At 45.5% G+C, this 23,988-nt stretch overlaps 1 protein-coding gene and 1 long non-coding RNA gene across 2 annotated transcripts; one reads left to right on the forward strand and one right to left on the reverse strand.

The window, feature by feature from the left end:
- Positions 1-9,092: 9,092 nt before the first annotated feature.
- Positions 9,093-10,746, reverse strand: LOC119012951. The gene is made up of 3 exons (XR_005072636.1): positions 10,706-10,746; positions 10,249-10,316; positions 9,093-9,498 (listed from the first exon to the last, which is right to left on the reverse strand). It is a non-coding gene; the product is annotated as an uncharacterized LOC119012951 (long non-coding RNA).
- Positions 10,747-18,682: 7,936 nt separating this feature from the next.
- pou3f2a (POU class 3 homeobox 2a) lies at positions 18,683-22,828 on the forward strand. Its single transcript, XM_037085473.1, has 2 exons — positions 18,683-19,419; positions 19,657-22,828. Exon 2 carries the CDS (start codon positions 19,754-19,756, stop codon positions 21,146-21,148), a length of 1,395 nt encoding a protein of 464 aa, XP_036941368.1. The 5' UTR covers positions 18,683-19,419; positions 19,657-19,753; the 3' UTR covers positions 21,149-22,828.
- Positions 22,829-23,988: the final 1,160 nt, after the last annotated feature.

Below are 23,988 nucleotides of genomic sequence, written 5' to 3' on the forward strand. Positions count from 1 at the left end.
CGTGCTGCCGAGGAGGAAATGATCTGCTTGGCCCCATGTAAGATCCTCCCTGGCACCGAGACCACTGCACTCAGCTCTTTTCTCCCCCTCACACACACACACACACACACACACACACACACACAAACTCACGCACACATGCACACACACAACCCCCCCCCCGCCCCTTTTCTTCCCTTCATCTTCTCAGCTCTCCATCCATCGCTCGTCTGTCACGGCAGGAGTGCAGCCAATCCATCACGGGTCGGAGCTAGGCGAGCCGCTAGGGCGTGTGTGTGAGTGTGCGTGTGTGTTTGTGTGTGTGAGAAAATGAATATGTGAGCCTCTGCTGTGTTTGTGCATCAAAGTACCACTGTAGCACACCCGGCTGTGTGCGCAAGTCCATTTTATGTTTGCATGCAAGCTTTCCCCCCCCCACACACACACCTTTCCTTGCCTTTTCACCTTTAATAAACAGTGTGGCTGGTGAGTGTGTGTGTGTATGTGTGTGTGTGTGTGTGTGTGACACCAAGGAAGTGGATTGGCCCCTGCCTTTCCCCCCGTGCTCTGCTGACAGATCGTTGGACCATGGCGGGCTGCAAAGAGCCACACCACGCTGGGATAGAGACTTATGATGAAATATCAAATTATGGAGCAGAGGAGTGTGTCTGCGTGGGGGCCTCGCACACACACACACACACACACACACACACATGCGCAGACACACACACACACGTACGGCGGCACACCTAATCGAACCGTTGCCGTATTCCGCTAAAAGTCTCCCACTGAGTCATTATGATCTGGCGGCGGCAACAAGCCAGCATTACTGATGGCGTGTTGTTTTATTTACATAATACATCTTCTTTAGGCCGCTGATGTGGTCTCTGTAAAACCACTTTGGATTTATGAGGCCATTTTCACGCTTGTTACCACAGGAAATATGAGTGTCTATCAGCATGTGTTAGAGAAGGAACGAGTCCCGGCTACTGACAGCTTCACACACACACACACACACACTCCGCTCGCATACAGTACGTGAGGGGATACACACACACACACACAGGCTCAAACACAGGTCCCTGTGCTTTGTTCTCTGGTGACAGTGAATTGTGGCGGTGTGCTGAAAGCCAAACTCTGACACATAAAACACACCGCAGCTGAAGCTTCGCAGAGCTCTGTGGGAAGCGTGCATGTGTGTGTGTTCATGTGTGCATTTGTGTGTGTGTGTGTGTGTGTGTGGATATAGAGTATGTTGCAGGTTAACCACAGAGCTGGTCTCTAGAGTTGCAAAGCCATCCAGGGGCGCATCGGGATCAAGCTAAGCCCAGCAGGGAGCTCTTGGCTGGGAATCAATATGCACCACCACAACCTCTCCTCACTGGATTTCATCAGTCGAGTGTGTATGTGTGTGTGTGTGTGTATGTGTGTGAGCATTTGTGTGTGTACTATAGCTGTGTGTCTGTGATTATTTTGTGTAAAAAAAGCATCCATGTGTGTTTTTTTGTGTGTCGTATATGTGTGTTTGTAAGGAGATCATCAACTCTCAACTCTTAGAAAGGGGGCAGAGCGAGGGGTCCTTCTTGAGAGGCATGATAGCATTAAGTCAGTGGGTCCCAGCATGGGGGTCAGGACCCTTCCAAGGGGTGGAAAAATAAATCCGAGGGGTCACAGCATGACTAATGGCACGGCTAAGAAGAAAAAAAGAATCAAAGTTTGGACACATAAATTTGGATTTCTTGGCAGATTTTTGGGCGAAGTCTTGGATAGTTTAAGCTCTTCGTTCCTGTCAATATCATTATTCAAGCCAAACAGAGACAAAGAATTTGGAAGTGAATAAAATAAATCACAAGTCGAATCTTTGGACTGACAAGATAATTAAGAAACATGTTGGCAAAAAGCATGATTTTAGACCTTAATCCTCACATTTGATGACATTACAATCTCACTACAATCTCTCACACTCTTGTTGTGTATTCGATCATATCACGTGTTCGTCATCAGCAGACAGAATTTGCTTGTTCGTGGAGTTGTGTACGTTCACTTCCTGCATTTTAAAAGAGCAATTTGCATTATAAGGCCAGAATTCCAGTTGAAAACATGCAAAAAATGAACTCACATTAGCAACAGAGTATGAAGAAACAACAGTGTTGACATCTGTATTACTGTGTAGCAGAGATATCTACTGAAGTTAGCATGCTAACCAGTTAGCTCCAGCCCTTAATGGTCTCGGACTGTCTTGGAGGCTGTGTCCAGTCAGTTTGGTGTCCAGGTGTGTTCATTCTAAAGCCACTGAACCTGGCTGAGGTGAGGTTCCGTGAGTTTCACTACAGCAAACTGAGCCATGAGCTAGTTAGCTAACAGTAGCTAGCTACAACAAAGGATAGCTAGCAAAGAGCTGCAGTTGTCGGTTGCTATGGTGACAGGCTGCCCCCTATGTTTTTGTAGCTATCTTCGATCATGGCCATAATTTAAAAATGACACCTTTAAGATAAGTTTGTGCTTAAAATAAATAGAAATGGGAAAATCTACAAGAATACCAATATCAAATGGACTTGAAGTAAAATTGTTAGGATTATGAATGAACTTCTGAATTAAACTTGTTTTAACATTTCATATGAATAATCTGATTTCATAGAAAATTCAAAATGACATAGTTACATATGGCCCATAAATATCATCACTATTAAGTTTGTTTAAGTTGTTAGTCCAATTGTTTTTTTTTTCTTTCAGCAAAAGAGCTTTTTCACTGGAGCCCAACCTCCATTTTATTTTGCAAATATCCGAACTGTAAACTGTAAATGTTTCCTCTTGTAATTCTTGAGTCAGGTGATTTATCTGCGACTGAGTGCGCCGCAGCTCAGACTGTGACAGGAGGGCGACTGAAATGACATCAAATCCAGATCGCAGCGTTCGCAGGGGAAACAAACACGCGGGGGCCGTGAATCAAAAGCAATTTCAGTATCGATGGCTCATGTTTCAATAAAAATCAATGGTGCTCGCCTCATGTCAGGTAGGGTCAACTCTCCAATTCAATTTCCTCCTGAGGTAGAGCTGCACGGATGCGGGGTTAGAGGGAAGAAACCGTGTGCTCTGTGCACGCACACACCTGCCTGCTGCACTAACCGAGTTAGATTGTCGTTCCCAGTAAAATGTTTTACATTCTCCAGAGATTTATTGGAACTTCCAGCTTCCTTTGGGGTTTTTAGCAGCTAACGCCATCGCAGCTGCTGTCATTCATGATCTCACTGGTCATCATCGGTCGTTGCTGACTAGATTTGACGCCAGATGATCCCAATTTGTCAGCTTCATCATGAGTTCTAGTGCAGCATCACCCGATGAGACATTTCACACTTTACAGGTTAAGAATACACGTGACACGCAAGTATGAGCACTTGCAAACACGTACGTCAAATCTGAATGAATTTTATAGCCTGGAATCCCCGTCCTCCTGGGTAGTGTTGTTGTTGTTGTTGTTTTGCTACAGAAGAAGAAGTGTGACCTTCAATACTGCTGGATGTGTCACATCAAGTGATCGTAAGATCTCAAAAATCCTTCTCGCCTGGCTTCAAGCGATGCGCTTACAGTCAAACCACAGTTTCTCCGACCAGCATCCTCTATGTGTGTTTTAGATGTGACATACAGCGAGAGGAGCGTCTGCTCATTTGAAAACAACAATGGCTGCTCCTCAAGAGGTTAGCATAGCCGCTATAGCGTCAGTTATATCAGGACTGCCGGGTTAGTTTAATTGAAAGTAGAGTAAAAACAGCACTGAAGGCTTTTCTTGACGGACAAGATGTTTCTGCTCTTTTATCGACTGACTACGGCAAGAGTTTGATTTACCGACAAGCTCCGCTGGTGGTCACGCTCCTCCACCATTGATCTGATTGGTTAAAGTTAGCCAGCGTAGGCGGTGATCGACAGATGGTTCGTCTAAGTGTTGTTGGGTTTTTTTGTTTTTTTTTTACAGTGCCTGCCCTTTACCAAACCGTTTCCAAGGACGACTTCCCAGATGGTGAAACAAACCATCTGGTGTGTCAGGTTACGTAAGAATAGACAGTACACTGGTGGAGTCCTCCGCCACCCTGAAAATTTCACCACCGTCATACGGTTTCCACGGCACGTCAGTGCTGTAATGACATTGGACAACAATCACCAAGGTATTTACAAAAAAAAAAGAAAAAGCTCAATTTAGAAATGAAATTGGTGCAGATGCTCGGGAAAATAAAGGTCTCACCCGGCACCGTGTTGTTCTTGAATGCCAGGTGAACGTCCTCCCTCTCTGTTTTTAATGAAACAAAAAAAATAATTTCCACCCACAAGTGGAGGAATTGGAAAAAGGTTTTTTTTTTCCTAATTCTCCACTGGGCTCCTTCATGCACACAAACACAACCACACACACAAACCGTTACTCTTATACCCTTATACAGTTGGGATGCTGGTACAATTTTTCACGGGCTGTATATACACACATAAAATACATAAGGGATGAAATATAGCCTTTCAAAATGAAGGCAGACCACCTCCCATCCCCACTGAAAACCCCTTCTCTTTCTCCTACACACACACACACACACACACACACACACACACACACACACACACACACACACTTTACACTAGCTACGTGCTGAATGGACACAGGAAGGGGTTTGCAAGAAGCAGAGCTGCTACTGACGGCGAGTCAGCTACACCGAGCGAGAGAGATGAGAGAGAGCCCCCGCGGTGCTGAAGGACCGGGCCACAGTCCTTCATACTCTCAGAATCATCGGGAAAAACAAGACAAGGCACACGAGCGAGGACATGGGCAGTAATTGTCTTGATGTGGAAATACCGCCAACGGTCTCGAGGCCGGCGAGGTTTTGTGTCTCACATTCTCTCTTCTCGTGTGAGTTTGGGGTTTATTGTGAATGTTCAGGTGTGAGGAGGGAAAAAGGAAGAAGGAAAGACAGTGGCACGGATCACTGACCCTCCCCAACCAGCCCCATTCCATTCAGATCGTGTCGCCATTTCCCGACTGATCTATGCCATCTGGCTGCGGATCTACATTCTGGCACCTCGTCCATGTGGAATGTCGCGGCGCCGCACGGCCTCGGCTCGACGGCGAAATGAAGGGAAAATGAAAATGAAATGATCTGAGCTTCTCTCCTGATCCTGGTCTCAGCTCTGTCCTCTGCTCAATCTCATCCCTCCCCCCTCCCCTGCCCTCCCCACCGTATCATCATCCACCTCCTCCATCCTCTCATCCCTCCCACCTCCCTCACCCTCCTCCTCCTCCTCCTCCTCCTCGCCTCCCTCCCGCCACCCCTGGGTAATCAGTGTGCTCTCTCATTCCGTGGCACACGGAGACACATTGATCTGGCAGCGTGCACTCACGCTTGTGGACACGCTGCACCCACACACACACACACACACACACGGGTTGTCTCTCACACACAAACACACACACGCACATACATTGATCTGGCCCGCAGGTCAAGTTCAATAGGAACAGCCAAGCGGCCTTTTTTTTTTCTTCTTCTTTTTTTTTACAGACTGGCTCTGCGGTATACTGCAAGGAGCTGTGTCTCTCTCTCACACACACACACACACACACACATTACACACTCTCGCTTTCCGATTTTCTTTTTACACACACACACGCACACACACACGCACACACACACACACACAGACCCCAGCACTTCAATTTGACAATAAGAAAGAAAAAAAAAACACAGAATAAATGAACTCTGGTGTGGCTGCCGTGATTAAACGACATCCTCGAGCATCCATCACCTTCAATTTTAACACCTTCAGCCGCAAACAAGTCTGAAAAACAGCCATTTCCCTCGAATCACAGTCAAGGTTGTATGTTAAATTAGATCAGAAATATTTTGGTTAAAGGGGCTAGAGCTCAGAATTCTAATATTTACAGTATTAATGAGGTAATAATACAAACTAATAACATTTATTTTGTCCGTACCTGAATAAACAAGCTGTTCTCAGAGGAAAATCAGGTCCCCAGAACACTGTGGGAAGCTAGACAGGTGGCAGGGTCCGCCACATGTAAACAAAGCAAAACAGTATGAAGCTGTGTTGTTTTTTAAGGTCAGTAAAAACATGTTTGTTCATTTATTTTGTTTGATCTCTCTCTCTTCCTCCCCGAAACTACGTAATGCTCCTTTAATCTCATTCTGGATGAGCTTTCACTTATGTAACAAAGCCCACGCTTCACAGGTCCGCCTCTGTTTTTTTTTTTTTGTTGTTTTTTTTTTCTGTACACATCATACGCCGAACATGGCATTCATTTCTGTACAAACAAGCGTGAATTTTCCCTGCGAGATCAGACCGGAGGGGAAACACGCGAGCGCCGCAAACCTCACGCGGGGAAACATGCACCGACAGACACACTGAAATCAGAGAAAGCGCTCGCAACACGCCGGAGACACATAAGCCCGCATCTCTGTAAGCAGGGAGCATGCTGGGATTGTTTTGGGAAGAGGGAATCCCACTTGACTGAAAAAAAAAAATCTCTCTCTTCCTCTCTGTGATTTTCCTTTGCACTCTTTTATGATTCTGGAGTAATTTATCCCTCAGAGAGAGACAGACAGGCGGACATACAGAGAGAGAGAGAGAGACAGAGAGAGAGACAGAGAGAGAGAGAGCTACCCACACTTGGCACTACACTTTGATTTAGTGGAGTAAATTTAATTTTGTTTGCTTTATGCAAAAAAGCGGCGCCTGCCTCGACTTCTGTTGATTTCCACTGGAGGCAGAAACACCGCTAATGGGAGCTAGCGCCGCGCTCACCACTGCTACAGGGGCTACGACACTAACTGAATTAGCCTCATGCATATATTTAATATGGACCTGCTACACAAATTAGCTTAGTGGTATGTAGCCTAGCACCTCTCCAGTGAGGCTTGGAGATCTGAGCTGCAAATTAATTGGCTAGGTTGCCTCCAAGAGTAGCGCCACTGTTTTTTTTTTTTTTCCCCCTCCACCCTGAATTATGCTCTCCAATTGCTGAGACACATTTGAAATGCACGATGGGGGGAGGAAAAAAGAAAGGCAAAGCAGTCTTCCTTCACAAAAGCGGTGTTTGCTTTCATTCCTTCACTTCTGGAGCGTGTGCCACTCATTTAATGAGCGGGGTTATATCGCTGCACTCGTGTCATTTTCCCAAGCATGTGAGCTAACAACACCCTGACAGGAGCATTAGTCCGACTGCCGCGCCGCTCCGACGCCGCGTTTGAAGGTGAATTTGTGCGTGCGCGTTGTGTGTTCATTAGAAGCGACACAAATTCCACACGCTGAGAGACACTGTAATGAACTTGAGCAAAAATCTGTACGCCATGGTAACAAGAGATGGGACTGTACCTCGAAAAACTGCACCGGCTAAGTGAAGACGCGGGGGGGGAAGAAAAGCTTGATAGGACGGAGAGAAACTCCATTTGCGCTCGTGTGGTCGGGACGGGAAACAACTAAGAGGAGAAGACAGAGATTAGTTTGATTACCACACCCGAGAACAACCATTATTGCTCCCCCAAGGTCTCTCCCCCATCCATCTTGGTTCGATCCCCGGACATCCGTCTTGGCTCGGTTTCAGGATCTTTAAATTGTAGTTGTGGGTTTAAGTCAAGCCTGTCTGGCCCCGTCCCTACAGGGGGAGTCCTCGTTGTTTCTCAAAACTTATCTTGACCTCAGAAAATGTTAACGAGAGTACTGATAGCACCGTTATTACTCACGGTGTAAGTACAAGAAAAGTGTACAGTTCAGGTATCATTCTCAGCCAACAGAAAACCGGGAGGAGTTTGAATGAAATGCTGCAATTCACTGAAGTTGAGTAGATGGGCGGCTGCGGCTCAGGGATAGAGTCAGCGTCTTGTTATGGGAAGGGCGCTGGTTCGATTCCCTTGGTCTGCATGTCAAAGTGTCCTTGGGCAAGAAATTGAGCCGCAAACTGCTCCTGATGTGCTGGTCAGCATCTTGCATGGCAGCTACCGCCATCAGTGTATGTATGAATTACTGTAAGTCATTTTGGACACATGTAGATGAGGACTCTATTTTCAATTCCATTAAAATTGTTGCAGGCCTGTGTCGCTGCTCGTGACTTAGCAGTCGCTTCACACGAGCAAGAGCGCAAAACCAAATGAAGCAAACCTCTTTTCCAAACTGATGAATCCTTCAGCAGTCCAGAGGTATCTGTTCACTAGCGGGATGGCAGCAGGGGGGGAACATTCACAGAGTTTGGTGTTTGTCCAGCACTGCCAGAGGAACTCTGAGCAATCCCAGGTGGCTCCGAGCTATCCGGTTATTAGTCTCTCGTTTCCAGGTCGGAAAACGGTCCAGACGAAATCCGCGTGTCAAGCTGGGTTAGCTAGCAGCAGCTACAGTCCCTTCACATTGCTAATTGACTACTCACTTAATTAACAAGTGGCTGCCTGCAGGAAACAGCACAACAAACTCTGGGTGGAAAATACTCTGTTACTCACAAAAGAATGTCCTTTCTCAGATTATCTAACCAAAAAAAAACCAGAAAGGACAATTTACCTAGATGACTTGGACCTCCACACAAACACGTTAACTCCTCATCCCTCCTTCATCTCTCTCTGAATGTCCCTGGAAATGGAAGATAGATAGAAACATTCTTAAATAAGTTAAACCACAGTTTACAACTTAATGGCAAATGTATATAAACCACTCTTTTTAAACCAATCTGATGCATTCATCTATTTATCTTAGAGAAATATCTGGGGGAGAAACGGGCACAAAATGGCTCCACACATCTCATCCAGCATAATTCAAGTTTCCAGAAGCCTCGAGATCCAAAACTAATTCAGAAAAAAAAGTGCACCCTTTTTAGAGCCGAAATCCTCACTGTTGCTGCTGAGCTAAAAGTGTTAGCACACACAACCCGTCTGAATTTTTGTTCTCAGGTCCTCTGGAGATTGGGATTAAGCGGGAGGAGCTGTATAGAGTCATTGTATGTTTTTCTTTTGTTGTTTTTAAGTTTTAAATCAAGTCTCCATCTACTTCAGTTGTTTAAGAGAACGCTGCAATGCTCCATGAAATTTCCCCCCTGACTTTTCATCTGCATGAGGGTGAGCAGATAATGACTGACTTTGTACTTTGTTGTGAATTTACCCTTTACTGGGATTGATTGATTGATTCAAGTTACTTTAACAGAGCACACTGGGATGTGGAAATGTTTGCTTTTCACTCTGGATATTTCCCCAGGCGACGAGGTGAAATCTGCTATTCCAGTTTCCTTCAGGACGGCATGACTGACTTTGTCTGGAACTGCAGCTTTCTGCAGATGGGCTTGTTGTGGGTGCTGCATGTTGCAGCGGGAGGGGGTCTGTGTGTTCAGGAGCTTGTTTTAAAAAGGCGACACAAAAGTAAGAGGTCCGCTGAATAGGCCTCCCTCCGCCCTGCCCCCCAGCTCGTGGGAGAAATGGAGGGCCGATGTGTTGTGGAGGGACAGCTGGGTCTCTGCTGAGGGGAACGAGAGCGAAGCCACATGAAGTGTTGCTGCTGTCGAACAAACACAGAGTAATCACACGGTTAAAAACAGGCGATTCTTCTTCATCTCAACGTCTCCATCTTTTATCTATTTAGTTTTAACGATACATAATTTCAGCTGCTACGAGTCTCTCAATTAAAGGAGTTTGATGGTATAGCGTGGGATCAAGGGAGTTGTTGTCTTCATTGTTAAAACAACCATTATGGAGTTCTGAAGCAAAGGCGAACCAGGAAGTTAGCAACAAAAAGCCTGAAGACTCTCCATGTTGAGCATGAGGACGCTGAACGTCTCATTGAGCCACTTGTTATCAGCCGCCATTGAGACTCATACAGGATTTGTAACTCAAACACGGGATACGTTCTCTTGCTGATGTAACTCAGGCAGAAATCATGTTCACTGATGAGGTAATGTGTTTAAAGTTTTATTCACCTCAGTGTAGATGAGGTGCTCCAGGGTGTCTCTGTGTAGTCTGACTGTACCTTGTCATGACATCCCCTCCATCTTGGAATAATCACATAACCTTGTTGCACCTGTGGTTTTCTCCCATAATCCTCTCAGCAATGAACAATTGTGCTCCTTTACTCGTGAGCGTAAAGTAAACAATAGAGTTGTGGGCTAGCTAACCAACACATGGTCCTTTTTAAATAATACTTGAATAGAGTTTTTCCAAAGATTTCTTATATGTATGTTAAATGTATTGTTTTCTGTCTTTCTGTGTATGCCTTTTAGAAAAACTAATAAAAGTTCAAGTTTTAAGCTACCTGCTTAACTCCTTCCTTCCTCCCTCATTGTCTGTTGTCTTCCTGTGTTTCCAAGGAAGTTCCCGCAACTAGAGAGTAAAGTTGATATAAAGTCACTGACAGGCAACCAAATGAAACAAAATTACATTTGAGCTATAAACAAAATATAAGACAAATGTCCGCTGTCATTTTGAGACATTTTAACACAAAAATGTTACATAGATACACCTTTAAGGACGTAAATACATTACATTTAGCTGTGATGTGTCAGATTTTTTTAACCTTATTTTGATGATTAAATGTGAGCATGCAAAAGAAAAACAACAATACAAGACACTTATAAGCAGCACCGGAGTAAAATATTAAATAGTGTGTAGAGAGAAGCTCACTTGCAATATCCTCCTTTTGCAAGTTAGAAATGACGGGAGTAACAGTGAAGTGTTCAGCTATAAAAGATAAATGAAAAAAATGTGCCTACACGATCAAATGAGGTGGCTTAGACCTCCCCCAAGATGTGACTCCATCCTCTGTTGTTGGTCACCCTCCTCCTCCTCCTCCTCCTCCTCCTCCTCTTCCTCCTCCTCTTCCTCTTCCTCCTCTCACCATGACTGTCCTCTCCCTCCACATCTCACTGCATCACTGGCACCCGTTCATCTTCAAAAAAAAACAAAAAACAGAGAGCTCACCTCCGGCCTCCTGCTCTGATGTGTAATTGACCAATTTAGTAACTAGTGTTTGCACCTGTGAGTCATCACTGGGGCCGATTGATCATTTCTCTGCAGCATGTTGAAGGACAATGTCGTCAACACGAACACAACAGACTTTAGTTATGAAGTTTGTGCCAAATGTGGTGAATTGTGCGAGGATGGTGCAATTTTAGAGCTGCCATCTGAGTGAAATGTGCTTGTAGTTTTGGAGAACTGGTTTTCGAGGGTTTGGGATGAGGGTGTCAGGTTTTTGTCTTTGTGTTTCTGGTTCAGGTGTTGGCATGTAAACAGTTCACACAGACAATATGTTAAAAAAAAACATTAAAAAGAACCAATACTACCTTTTATAGAGGAGTAGACACACACGATTCTTTAGGAGTCAATACCAACAGTGATTATTAGTTAGCAAGGAGACCAATAAATTATATTTGGAACTGATGTAGGTTACATTTGGAGCAGGAATGAAAATATTGGTGTCAATATTTGGAATAATCAGTCATGGAATCACTCAATCAATCAACTCATGACACTTTCCAATAGACATAAGTCATTTGTGCTAATATATTAATGTAACTAAGAGTAAATTACTCAGTTACTGTACTTAAAGCAGCTACAGGAACTTCACTTTGCGTTGATTCTGGTGCCCCCTGTGGACAGACACAGAATGACGCCACTGCCTTGTGTCTAAAGATCTGGTTTGTTTGGAGAAGTGAGCAAAAGCAAGAAGCAGCATACTGTTTTTCTTTCTTTTTTTTAAGTGCAGCTGTTTGCAGGATGCACGACGATGAGGTAATGTTTCTATTTGTGGCCATGTAAGATTAACAACCGTAATATAAAGCAAAGCAAACTTTGTTTTAGTGCCATACTGCCCAGCAACGAGGCTGTAAGACCCTTTGATTCATCCTCAGCACTTAGTCGTGAGAATGTTTTAGTCAGAATCCTCCACACTTTGTTCTCCACTACATTTGTCTTATAACCTGAGTTACTGGTTTGTTTGCAGATTTAGAGTCGCGATTTAATTTCCTACAATTCAACAAAAACATCTTTTTAAATCACAGAGCTGATAATTGGAAAATTGAAGCTTGGCGCGAGTTCAATCAGGACGACTGTCTTTTCATTCACCTGACGTAGGCTTTTCTTCCCGTACTTCCTCTCCGTTTAACCAACCAGATTCTGCCACGAACACAATCAGCCAATCACGTCGCTGCTGTCAGATTCAAAACTGCTCACCTCTTTAGTCATTTCAGGCATTCATGTGACTCTCCTCCACCCTGTCCACGTCCAGTTCTTCATCCAGTGGTCAGGTTCTACTCACCAGAATCAACTGTTGTCAGATCTCCAGGATCCTTCTTCCTCCATCACCACCTCTAGTGTTGACACTCCATCAGGGAGGTAATTATCTCAAAAATCATGCATCTTATGTCGGTAGCAGGTTGTTCTTTTCTTTTAAACACTCTGTTGATGTAAATCACAACTCTATGGTACCTCAGGACACTCACACAATGTTCAAGACCACTCTTGTGTCGGTACCGTTAGCTTAGCGCAAACACTAGAAACTGGGCAGAACCTAACATGGGTCAGTCAAAAGTTCAGTCACAAAATCTGCACACCAGCGCGCACAAAGCTCAGTAAACAACACAATATGTCATTGTATCTGTATGAAGTTGTGGTTTTGTGCCTCGTTAGCTTTTTGTGCTAATTTAAGCTAACCACCTGCTGGCTGCACCTTCGTTTTCAGCGTACAGGCATGAGAGCGGCATCGATCCTCTCATTTAACTCTCGGCAAGAAAGTGACCAAAATGTCAACAGCATCAGTCGTGCTCAGAAAAACCTGTCCCCGATGATTAGAGGAATCAGATAACCATTTAAGAGAGAGGCATAAACCTCCATGCAGGTAGAATTAGCTGGTCACAATATAGACGTGCGGACAGAAACTCCTCGCCGTTGTCCTGTCCAGAGCCACATTGATCCGTATCGGTCATTGATACGCAGACCTGCGCTTGTAAGATCAATGGGAGCTGTGATGTCCGTCCTCCATTAGGGTGTGAAACGGTCAATCATGCATGTCAGCTCTCTGTCTATAAGTCATTCTCCCCGCCGTTATTGCTGTGCTGTGTGTGCAGCCGCGGACACTTTGCTGTTTGTTTCTCACACGCGCCGCGCCTCCTCCAACACGTTTATGAGCGCTTTACTCACTCCGCTCATCGCCGTCGATGAGTCCAAATTTACTGCCTCAATCTCCCAACCGGACAGCGTGTATGGATACAGCTATATATGTCGCTGCTGAAGGCCCGTACGGCACTCATCATATCGACTGCACTCGCACGGTAACCCATTGTGTGTCCATTTGCATGGATAGCTGCAGATTTATCTGTACTGTAGGCCATAGTGCAGACTTGTGTATGGACGTGTATGGAGATTTACTCCTGTTTTAACCCCAGGGTTAGCCATCAGTATTGATTGAAACAGACTTAGCCTGATTTTAATCCCTGCTTGGCCCAAGACTATCGATCAGGGCGCTGAGCTTTCAAGTGGGTTTAACGACCTACCTGCCCCTCCTCTTTTTAACTCGGGGAAGGAGAGGTTCGTTATTACACCCGAAAGCAGAAGTGACAGGAGGCGTTAAGCTTGAGCCCACACACTCCTCTTCCAACACATCCCCTCCAATGCCAAACCATTACAGTAGGATGTGACAGCAAGCTGCCCGTAAAATATGGCCGCACTCGGGCTTCTCCTATCTGGAGTTTTGTGCCGGACATTATAAAGCAGCAGGCGAGATGAATCTGTGCACCTCGACAGCAATGTCACGGTAAAAATACCTGCTGGTGAGTTATGACCACTCACCTAGAGGTAGGAGCGTCCCTTTATGTCTTTATGGGTTCTCTGAAGACAGTTATATGGGACAACATGGGGAGTCTTATAGGAGCCCGGGTGCCTTGGGACCCGGAGAGTGTTGTGAATTTATAGTTGTACAGCACGGTCACCGTTCTGATTGGTTCAGCACGGTGATGCTGGAAAACGAAGAACCTGAGCTTTAAAAGTATTTGTGTGTGTGTGTGTGTGTGTGTGTGTGTGTGTGTGTGTGTGTGTGTGTTTGAGAGAGAGAGAGAGAGAGATTCCTTGCCAGCCTTTTTGCAGAAATACAAATTTGAGTGCATTTCTTCTTGTGGAAACATTTGTCACTGTGTGTGTGTGTGTGTGTTTGTGTGTGTGTGTGTGTGTGTGTGTGTGTGTGTGTGTGTGTGTGTGTGTGTGTGTGAGGGATGGTTACTGTGCCTGGCGTTTCTCCTCCATTTGTCCTCCCAGAGGCAGATCGGGCGAAGGGGAAATAAATTGGAGAAAGAGAATAAATCAATGCTAAACTGAGCACCACTGAGACCTCCTAACCCTGAAACTGTCACACACACACACGTACACCCACAGCCACACACACACACACACACACACACACACACACATAGCCACACATACACAATGTAAAACGTATCTGGGGAAAAAATGGTGTATAAGTCCATATATCCATACCAACCTTAACTCACACACAAGCTGAGAGAGAAAATTGGAGGTCTTGTTAGGTGGATGGTCTTGGTGAGCAGGCCGTCGCACGGAATATGAATATGATGACATCGTCACACACTTCAGCTGTCTCCTACTCTTTGAATGACACCACATACGTACCGTCTGATCACAGCTGGACATATAAGCACATCAGTTAACACGTGGCGTCTCCAAATCTGTCTTGAGTGACCTCCTCTGATTGGATCTCACTTCCTCGTTCTACATACCAATAAACACACATCTCCAGGACGAAGCAACGTAATGTTGGTCAGACAGAGGAAGAATTAAAGTAAAGCAACAGTATGTAACTTTCTTAACCTTAAAATAGCTTCAGAATCATTTTGTTCGTACAGGGTCTTGTAACTTCAGCGAGAGGGTAGGATCACAGCGTTTCATTCATGTTTACTTCAAGAAAAAAAAAATGATTCAAGACTCTACGATTCAGAATGGTTAAATCACAGATAACCAAAAATCTATTTTCTAGCTGTTAATGTTAGAACAAAAAAGCGGAGCTCAGCTGCACACAGTTATCTCGTAGTTTAGAAAAACATGACATTTCTGCTATTTAATGGCTGAATAACTACCGTTGTGAGATGAACGCTATGTGTACCACATGTTTGTGGAGACGTTTTACAGTCGCCTTGAGAATGATGGCCACACTGGAGCTAACAGCGCACCAGAGAGGCTGCTTTAGATGGAGATTGCCAAAGATTCAGTTGCCCACATTAGTTACTTTACACTGTATTTGTAAAGTTTAACATGTTTGCCATCAGCACCAAATCTTTATTTCATAAATTTGGTGTAAATGGTGAAATCAGCTGCTAAATGTTGGCAGGAAAGGCACTCTAGAGACGGACGTAGGATCAGCGATTACGTCGTGTGACTTTCCTCTCACTCAACGACCCCGCTTCACTTCTTATGTATCGAGCGACACTGACAACAATCAAGGCGTGTTCAAGCTATCTCCAGAGCTTTGGATTATTGCAGCCGGTTTCATCTCTTCAAAACGACAGTTCAACTGCTTTCATCGTCCACATTTCGCCCGTCGGTTTCTGCTCTCGCCCGCTGCACTGAAACGCTTTCAGGAATTGCACTTCAAACGAGACCTCGAACCCCTCTCAGCGCTTCAACTTCAGCTGACACTTCAACTGCTTTGAGTGCTTCAACTTAAAGCGCAACTCCCATCGAGCGTTTCAGGTGCAGACGGCGGACAGTTTGGGGATATTTTAACCCATTCGCGGCGTCGTACATTCTCAACGAAAGCGAACGGACTTAAAATTTTAACCTGTTCTTGCACATCTGGATTGTCCCACAACGGCATCAATCACACTGCAGTGCTCATCGCATCGGTAGAAATCAAAGCATCAGTCGCATTAAACCGCAACCATACCGATGCCGAGGCTGCACAACTCGAGGCTACAGATGGGGCGGAGCGGCGGCGGTTGCGGGGCAGAGGGAGCGTATAGATTGGGATTATGGGGGCGCATTGGGGAAAAAGGCTCTTCAGTGCATTTTCCATTCAACCTAAGTCCTCTAAGAACCTCCTCATCTCTTCTGAGAGCAGCAAGCTGAGATCTGATCTAATGCCGAGTGCCACATGTGAGTGTGTTTTGCCGGAGAGACACAACACTTTGATGAGAGCCTGCTGGGGATGTGAGTGTGTGTGTGTGTGTGCGTGTGTGTGTTTGAGGTTGTGTGCTTATGTTTCGGGGGTAATGAAGGAGTCCAGGGTTTATATATTTCTGCGTGTGTGCACTCTCTCCCTCATCCCTGAAGGGTTGTTTGGGGTATTCTGTGCAGGTTTTTACTCGGGGGGGGAGGTGAGTTCTTGGGGTCTTTCATTCAGATGTAATTAGCCCAGACAATGGCCTGGTTAAAGCTGGAATCCTTCGAGCCCCCTCTCTCTTTGATTGTGTGGGCCAGCTGTGGAGGAATGGCCATTATCTCCCTGTGTCCGGCAGCATAAAGAAGCACCCCCCTGCCTCCCCGCCTGCCTCCCCCCCGGTTACCCCGGCGTTAGAGTTCCCACAGGGGGAGGGACATCGGCCGGTCACACTCTGGCCTGGAGAAAGTGAAAGCAACCACCAAACATTCACACACATAAACGGCTTCACCCTGCACTTGAACCACTCTTTCTGAGACTAATGTGGGAGATGGTGGCTGTATTTACACGAGAGCAGGAAGGGGGAAAAAAAAAAAGTGGCTTTTCACATCTGGATTTGAAGAGTTCTGGCTTTGAGTAGAACTTCTGCACAGCGGACATGTGAAGCCACCGGTGTCTCGATTCTAGAAAGGGGGTGGGGGATGTAATGTGTGTGTGTGTGTGTGTGTGTGTTTGTTTTTGTTCCGTCTGTGTGCGCTTCAATCATAAATATCTCATGGAGAGCTCCGCCTGCACACGGGGACACTTAGGCCCATTAGACTTGCGAAGAAATTGAATCTTTACAGCGCCGGGGCCGTATAATTACTGTTAATTTAACGCTCAGATTCTCCATCATTAACTCCCACTCTGGAAAACGCAGGACGAGGGGACGCAGAAAACACAGACGGCGCGTGTGCCGAGCGGCAGCATGTGTTGACAGCAATCGCCGGGCCCTTTGACTGAATTAACAGCGACCCCTTCGTCTTGTAAGAACAGGACTCGCATCGTTTATGCGTTATTAAGTCCCGTAATTGGGCGGCCAGTAGTTTGCATATTAGTCCATTAGGGTAATATGTTTTGCCTCTCTCGACACACGGCTTGCCGGAGCCCCTGGCGACACATTTGGTAATTCTCAGAATTACACCCTAATCATAAGCCAGTGTTCCTTCGATCCCTATAATTTAATGCGTGTCGGTTTATGTCTGCGCATTTTCAGCTTGATTGGATTTAAAATATTTATCAATTAGCCCATCGCATCCTATGCGGGATTTTATGGTATGGTCTTTAATTAATCAGCGATATAAGGGAGGTTTTATAGTTCTGCGTGCATCGGTGACTTTAAATTATCCTGAAGGTGTACACGTGTTTCGCTCGGTGCCCTGTGATGTTGCACCGCCTCCGTCTGAAGGTGAAACTTGCATATTTTTTTGTCCTTCGAGGTTGCTTTAACCTCTTAATAGCTGTGATGTTTTACAGCCGGTGTCCCACTTTGAGCCAATAAAATCACATCTCCTAAATGCCAGTAGTTGCCAAAGTAGGTCCAGGGACCCCCCCGGGGTTCTGACAGGGTTTCAGGGGGGCTCAGCAGAATGAGGATTAGTTTAATTTCAATATTGCATCCATTTTAAAGATAGGAGCAGCAGATAGTGCAGATTTGGCGCTTTGATGATTTTTTCTCGAAACAAACTCGGCTGTTTTCTAAACCATCAGATCTCAGTCTTTCTGCCTCTGTGTTGTAACGATGGAAGAAACATTCAGATCCAAAAGAATAATACTCAAAATCAGGTCCACCAGAAATGAAAATTCACTCAGGATCTATTCACCTCAGTTGAAGTTTCAATGTCCACAAAAAAAAATGACAGCAGATTTGAGATTTGTTTAAAAATGTTAACAGACAGCAACAGCAAACATGAAATGGTTCCATACAGCACGTCCGGCATCTTCTTAAGAAGCCCAGAGATCCTGGATTTGTGCACCCACGCTAATGCTTTAGCTTAGCGGCTACAGTGAAGATGACTTATTTTCAAATCAGTTTGGGATCTTGGGGCGTCTGGACACTTGATTCACGCTGGATAAGATGTATGGAGCCATTCAATGTGTTATTTTCATCTGTATTCTTGATTTTTAAAACAAGTCCCCATCTACTTCAGTTGTTTAGAAGGATGCTGCGGTGTTGTTTCGCCATGAAGCTCGAGAAATGTTTCATGGGTCGTGAAACTTCACCTGACTTTTCATCGGCATGATAATGAACACGTTTTCATTTTTGGACTTATCCTTTAAAGTAGCAATACACACATTCACAACACCACATGAAACAGTTTGCACCTTTCTTTTTTTTAAGTTTCTTCGTCCACTTCGGCCATGACCATTAAGAGTAACGTTAACTGTTGACTCCCAACACTAGCAGAGACCAGGACAAACAAAACTGTTATGCCGCCCGTGAACCGCCTCCTCTCTCCGGCCCACCAGCCGCTGCTCACTGCTGGGTGAACAAGTCACTAACTGCACCACGCTTGTGATATTTTCGGGGGAAATAAACCACCCGGTGTACATCTTTGGTATTAGGCTCATCCATCATCGTGTTACTACTTTTGGCCTCAGAAAGTGACTTAATACTTTTCACTTTTTACTGTCATCTCATAAAAGTCTTATCATCAAAATGTAGTTTTTATCATGGACTCTAAAAATTAATGAGAATGAACTGTGAGTGTGTAGATTTAAAACATCTAGCTGGATTATTTATAAAGCAGCTGTGTCTTTATTTTCCTCGTGGCCTTGTTGTTGTTGTTGTTGTTGTTGTTGTTGTTGTTGTTGTTGTTGTTGTTGTTGTTGTTGTAAAGGGGGTTTGGGGGAAACCAAAGCCTCGCGTGCCACTGTGGCTGCACCCATCTCAAAGTTTACCCAACAAGCAGGTGGAGGGGCGCGCGGCAGGTCTGACGGGTCCTTTCTTGCAGCCTTCTCTCTTTGGCCCCGAGCTGCCCTCTCCGCTCGCCCCCCATTATTTGTCCCGGCGGCCGAGCGCGCGGCCCCCATGAGCCCTTTTGGAACGGAACGAAAAGAAGGCGCGAGATGCAGCTGTGACGTGGGCGTTGTTCCATTCACCGCGCTCGCCATGGCAACGGGGCAGAGGCCCTGGAAGCACGCGGCCCCTTCTCTCTGGACCGCGTCCTGAGGGCAGAGAGGCAGCTGGAAGTTCCTCCTCACGAGCTCTGCTCGCTGCTTCACGGCGCAAAAGGAGCCCACAAAACTCTGCTTTACATGCGGGAAAGCTGGGTTCAAATTAAGGTTCGGGGAGTTCTGCGAATTTAGCACTAAAAGTTCGATTCTAAAAATCATTAATGTGCTCACTACGACACACTCTGTGCATCTCGTGCGACTTTTACGCACCGTTTGGACGCACGAAACAAATAAATGTGACCCACTGACCCAGATCAATGTTCTTAAAGTCATTTCCACATCTTTTTTTTTTTTTTTTACCCCCCCTCTCCCTCACTCAGTCTTTTCTGTGTTTACACTCCGCAGCCCGATCTCTCCCTCCACTTTGTACTCTAGCATGCTGCAGGACTGCTAGTATTGTTGGGCAGAGTGATTGGGGTTTCTGTACAATCTCCCGTGACCAATGAGCGGGGTGCTGTCAGGGGTAACCACATCTGTCAACCGTTCTTGGCCAATAAAGAGCGGAGCGAGGCGGACCACAGGTGCGCGCCTCTGCGTCCCCTTGGCACAGCGCCCGGGAGATGCTGGAGAGAGACGCCTAGCTGCCCCGTGGCGCAAAAGAGTTACTGTCAAAGGCAGCCTCCTTTTAACTCCAGCTATCACTCTGGCTCCGATAGTTATGGCGACCGCAACGTCCAACCACTACAGCGTCCTCACCACCCCCAGCAGCGCGCCGCCGCCGCACTCGGAGTCCGGGAGCATGCAGCAGGCGGCAGCGTACAGGGACGCGCACACCCTGCTCCAGAACGACTACAGCTCGTTACCGGGCGGTGGACATCCGCTCAGCCACGCGCACCAGTGGATAACGGCGCTGTCTCACGGTGACGGCGGGGCGCCCTGGCCGTCCAGTCCCCTCGGAGAGCAGGACGTGAAGCCCGTGCTGCACGACAGTGACCGAGAGGAGCTGCAGAACTCCAGCAGTCTGCAGCAGCAGCAGCAGCAGCAGCAGCAGCAACAGCGACACCCTCACCTAGCGCACCAGCAGGCGCATCACGACGCCAGAGCATGGCGAACCACCACAGCCAGCACGCACATCCCCGGTATGGCGACATCTGAGGGCCAGAGTCTGGTGTATTCCCAGTCCGGCTTCGGTCTGATGCCGGGTGGAGAGCAAGGGGGGATGCACCACCACCCCCTGCGGGACGAGGACCACCACAGCCACAGCCCGCACCTCAGTGAGCACGGAGGAGGCCCCGGGGCCCACCAGCAGTCTCTCTCACACCATCACCAGCACGGGGGCCACCAGGACCAGTCAGACGAGGACACACCGACCTCCGACGAGTTGGAGCAGTTCGCCAAGCAGTTCAAGCAGCGACGCATCAAGCTGGGCTTCACCCAGGCGGACGTGGGACTGGCGCTCGGGACGCTGTACGGGAACGTCTTTTCTCAGACCACCATTTGCAGGTTCGAGGCGCTTCAACTCAGCTTCAAAAACATGTGTAAACTCAAGCCCTTGTTGAACAAGTGGCTGGAGGAGGCGGACTCCACCTCGGGGAGCCCCACGAGCCTGGATAAAATCGCGGCACAGGGACGGAAAAGGAAAAAGAGGACCTCCATCGAGGTGGGCGTGAAAGGGGCTCTGGAGAGCCATTTTCTCAAATGTCCAAAACCAGGAGCAGCGGAGATCAACTCCCTAGCGGACAGCCTGCAGCTGGAGAAGGAGGTGGTGAGGGTTTGGTTTTGTAACAGGCGGCAGAAGGAGAAGAGGATGACGCCCGCTGGGGGACAGATACCAGGAGGAGAGGACATGTACGGGGACACCCCTCCTCACCACGGAGGACAAACTCCTGTGCAGTGACCCCCTCAGTGAGCGACTCAGAGCAGAAACACGGACCCCTTCAAAAAAAAAAAAAAAAGGAGGAATAATGCCCTCCTTATTTGTTTGATTCTCGGAACCGCCCGGGACCCGAGCCAGTTGAAATGTTGGACCTCACGGGACACACACACACACACACACGGTGGGGATGTACACAACGGCGCGCAAAGCACTAAAAATACGCAGAGTGGAGAGCTGTGTGGAGAGAGAGCGTGCTGGGATCCGGCGAACCAAAATGAACACACACACACACAAAAAGAAAAAAAAAACAGGAAAGAAAAAGAGGAGAAAAAAACAGCGACACTGACACGAAAAATGCTTTTTCTACACGTTCTCCTCCCGACGTGTCATCGTGCCATTAAAGACGGCCAGAGACGGACAGAGGTGGACACGAGGTGTCCGCAGGGGGGGAAACAGCAGCAGGCTGAGGGGCTGCAGGAGGATGAGGATGATGAGTGAGTCGCAGCCAGTGTGGGTAAATAAACGCCATCTTTCCATCATAACAAAAGCAACAGGGGTTCCTCGCAGCTTGTGGCAAGAAGAGGGCTGAAATGGCAGACACCTGCTGTACAATGAGCAAAATCAATACCAGCCAACCGCTCCTACTCCTATTATTATTATTATTATTATTATTATTATTATTATTATTATTATTATTAATGTCTTAAATCTAACGTGGTGAACTGATTTATTGTTAATTTAAATTTCCCTTCCTTGGTTTATAATTAAATGTATAACTACAGCTGTAATAATAATAATAATAATAATAATAATAATAATAATAATAATAATAATAATAATGTGAGTATTGGCTCACTTTATCGCTTTTTCTTTCTGTGCAGACATTTTCCTCTGTGCGCCTGTTTACAGTGTGTTTTCTCGCTGTTTGTTATTTCTGTACTTCTTCTTCTTCTTCTTCTTCTTCTTCTTTTTTCTTTTTTTTTTTCCCAAAAACGCTGTGATAATTTTAAAGACCGAGACTGTCCCGGCTGGAACATTTGTCTTTTTTTTAAGGAAAAAAAGAAAGAAAAGAAAAGAAAAGCGATCCAGCTCACGTTTGAGTTGCCTTCCTTTCCTAAAAAGAAGAAGAAAAGAAAAAAATAATAATACAGCAGCAGCAACAAACTGAATCTCTCCTGGTACCAGCTGTGGCCGCAGAGGCTCCACGACTTTACTGACTCGTTCACCGACGAGAAGACTTATCTGTGGGATGTATCTCGATTCGTTTGTTTGTTTGTTTGTTTGTTTGTTTGTATCTTTGTTTGTTGGTTCAGTTTTTTCTCTCCGTCAGTCTGTGCCAAAGCACAAACACAGACACGTGTTTTCTTGTGCCACTTAAATCCTGTGATTGATAACCTGACCTGATGGAGATGGAGGGAGGTTACTGAGGAGGGTGGAGGGGAGGAAGGAGGGAAGATCCACCTCTGTTAGCTGAGAGATTTCATATTCTCTGGAGAGAAAATAACAGAAGTTCAGAAGGAAAAAAAAAACTCAAATCCAGCTGAAGGACGCAGAAATATAATATTTAAATTGAAGACACGTGATGTTGATTTATGAGGTGAACACTTCCTGAATGTATCGACTGTGGGCCCACCTGTCAGAGTCACAACGAAGCCTACACTTCCTTTAAAAACAATAATTTCACATAAATCATTTAGAAAATATATATATATATATATATATATATATATATATATATATATATATATATAATATTTGGTCATAATCCCAGCAGGGGATTTTTCCTCATCGTTGCGTAATAATTCGCCCTTTTTTTATTATTACTATTATTATTTAAACGAAGCCTAATATTTCTGTTATAATTCTGACTACGTCACAGCTTCTTCAGCTGAATTGGAGTTTTTTTTTTCTGAGGTGGATTTAAAAAAAAAAAAAAAAAAAAAGACAGAAAGAAAATCAACACAAACCAAAACAAAATAGCATCGACCTGAAATCTGTGATCAACACGAAGAAAAGGGAAAAAGTAAATCAGCGATTGCACAATTTCTATCTGCTTTTTTGTCATTAAATCGTATTTGTTTTCTACAAAAACACCGCAGTCTGTGCACTTTTATTCAGCTTCAGGATCTGGCAACAAGCTCCTCCTCCTCTTCTTCTTCTTCTTCTTCTTCTTCTTCTTCTTCTTCTTCTTCTTCTTCTTCTTCTTCTTCTCGCACGCGGCTTTGCATCATAATTCTGGATTTGTGTCAGTCCGCCTCGGTTTGGCTTCAGACTGTCCTTCAGCTGTCTGGCTGAAGTGTTTACTGCAGATGAAGATGTTGAAATATGAAACGACACCAACGCGTTAATTAATATTCTTCATCAGGCTGCAGGTGGGAACTAATTAACAATTATGAATATTTAAACTATCAGGACAGTTAAAGCCTCTCTGCACACTCAAAAAAATAGATATAAAAAAAAAGAAAGAGGATGTAGGTGTGCAGCTGCAGGTGAAGCACAGCAGCTGATGTATTAGAAACTATTCTGTGTAATCTGGCCTGCTGCCTCCAGTTAAACACAGTTAAATAATTATAAACGAGTTATATCACCTGCATGTCCCAGGGAATAATTTTAACAATGCGCAGGGATGCTTAATACGACTGCACACACAGGAAACAACGAGATATTTTGCTGAAATAATACAAATTAAATTAAAAACTGTAGAGCAGAGAAGAAGCTTGTGACCGCAGTGTGTGTTTTTAAAATCCAGACTGAAGCTCTCTCCTGGTTTAAGGACATTTTGGGGGATTTTTCTGGAGTAAGTTTGTTTTTTTTAAAAGATGTTTTTTCATCTGTTAGAAATGTCTTTTCTTTATTGATTT

Source organism: Acanthopagrus latus, chromosome 22 (genome assembly GCF_904848185.1).
Source record: "Acanthopagrus latus isolate v.2019 chromosome 22, fAcaLat1.1, whole genome shotgun sequence".
NCBI lineage: Eukaryota > Metazoa > Chordata > Actinopteri > Spariformes > Sparidae > Acanthopagrus > Acanthopagrus latus.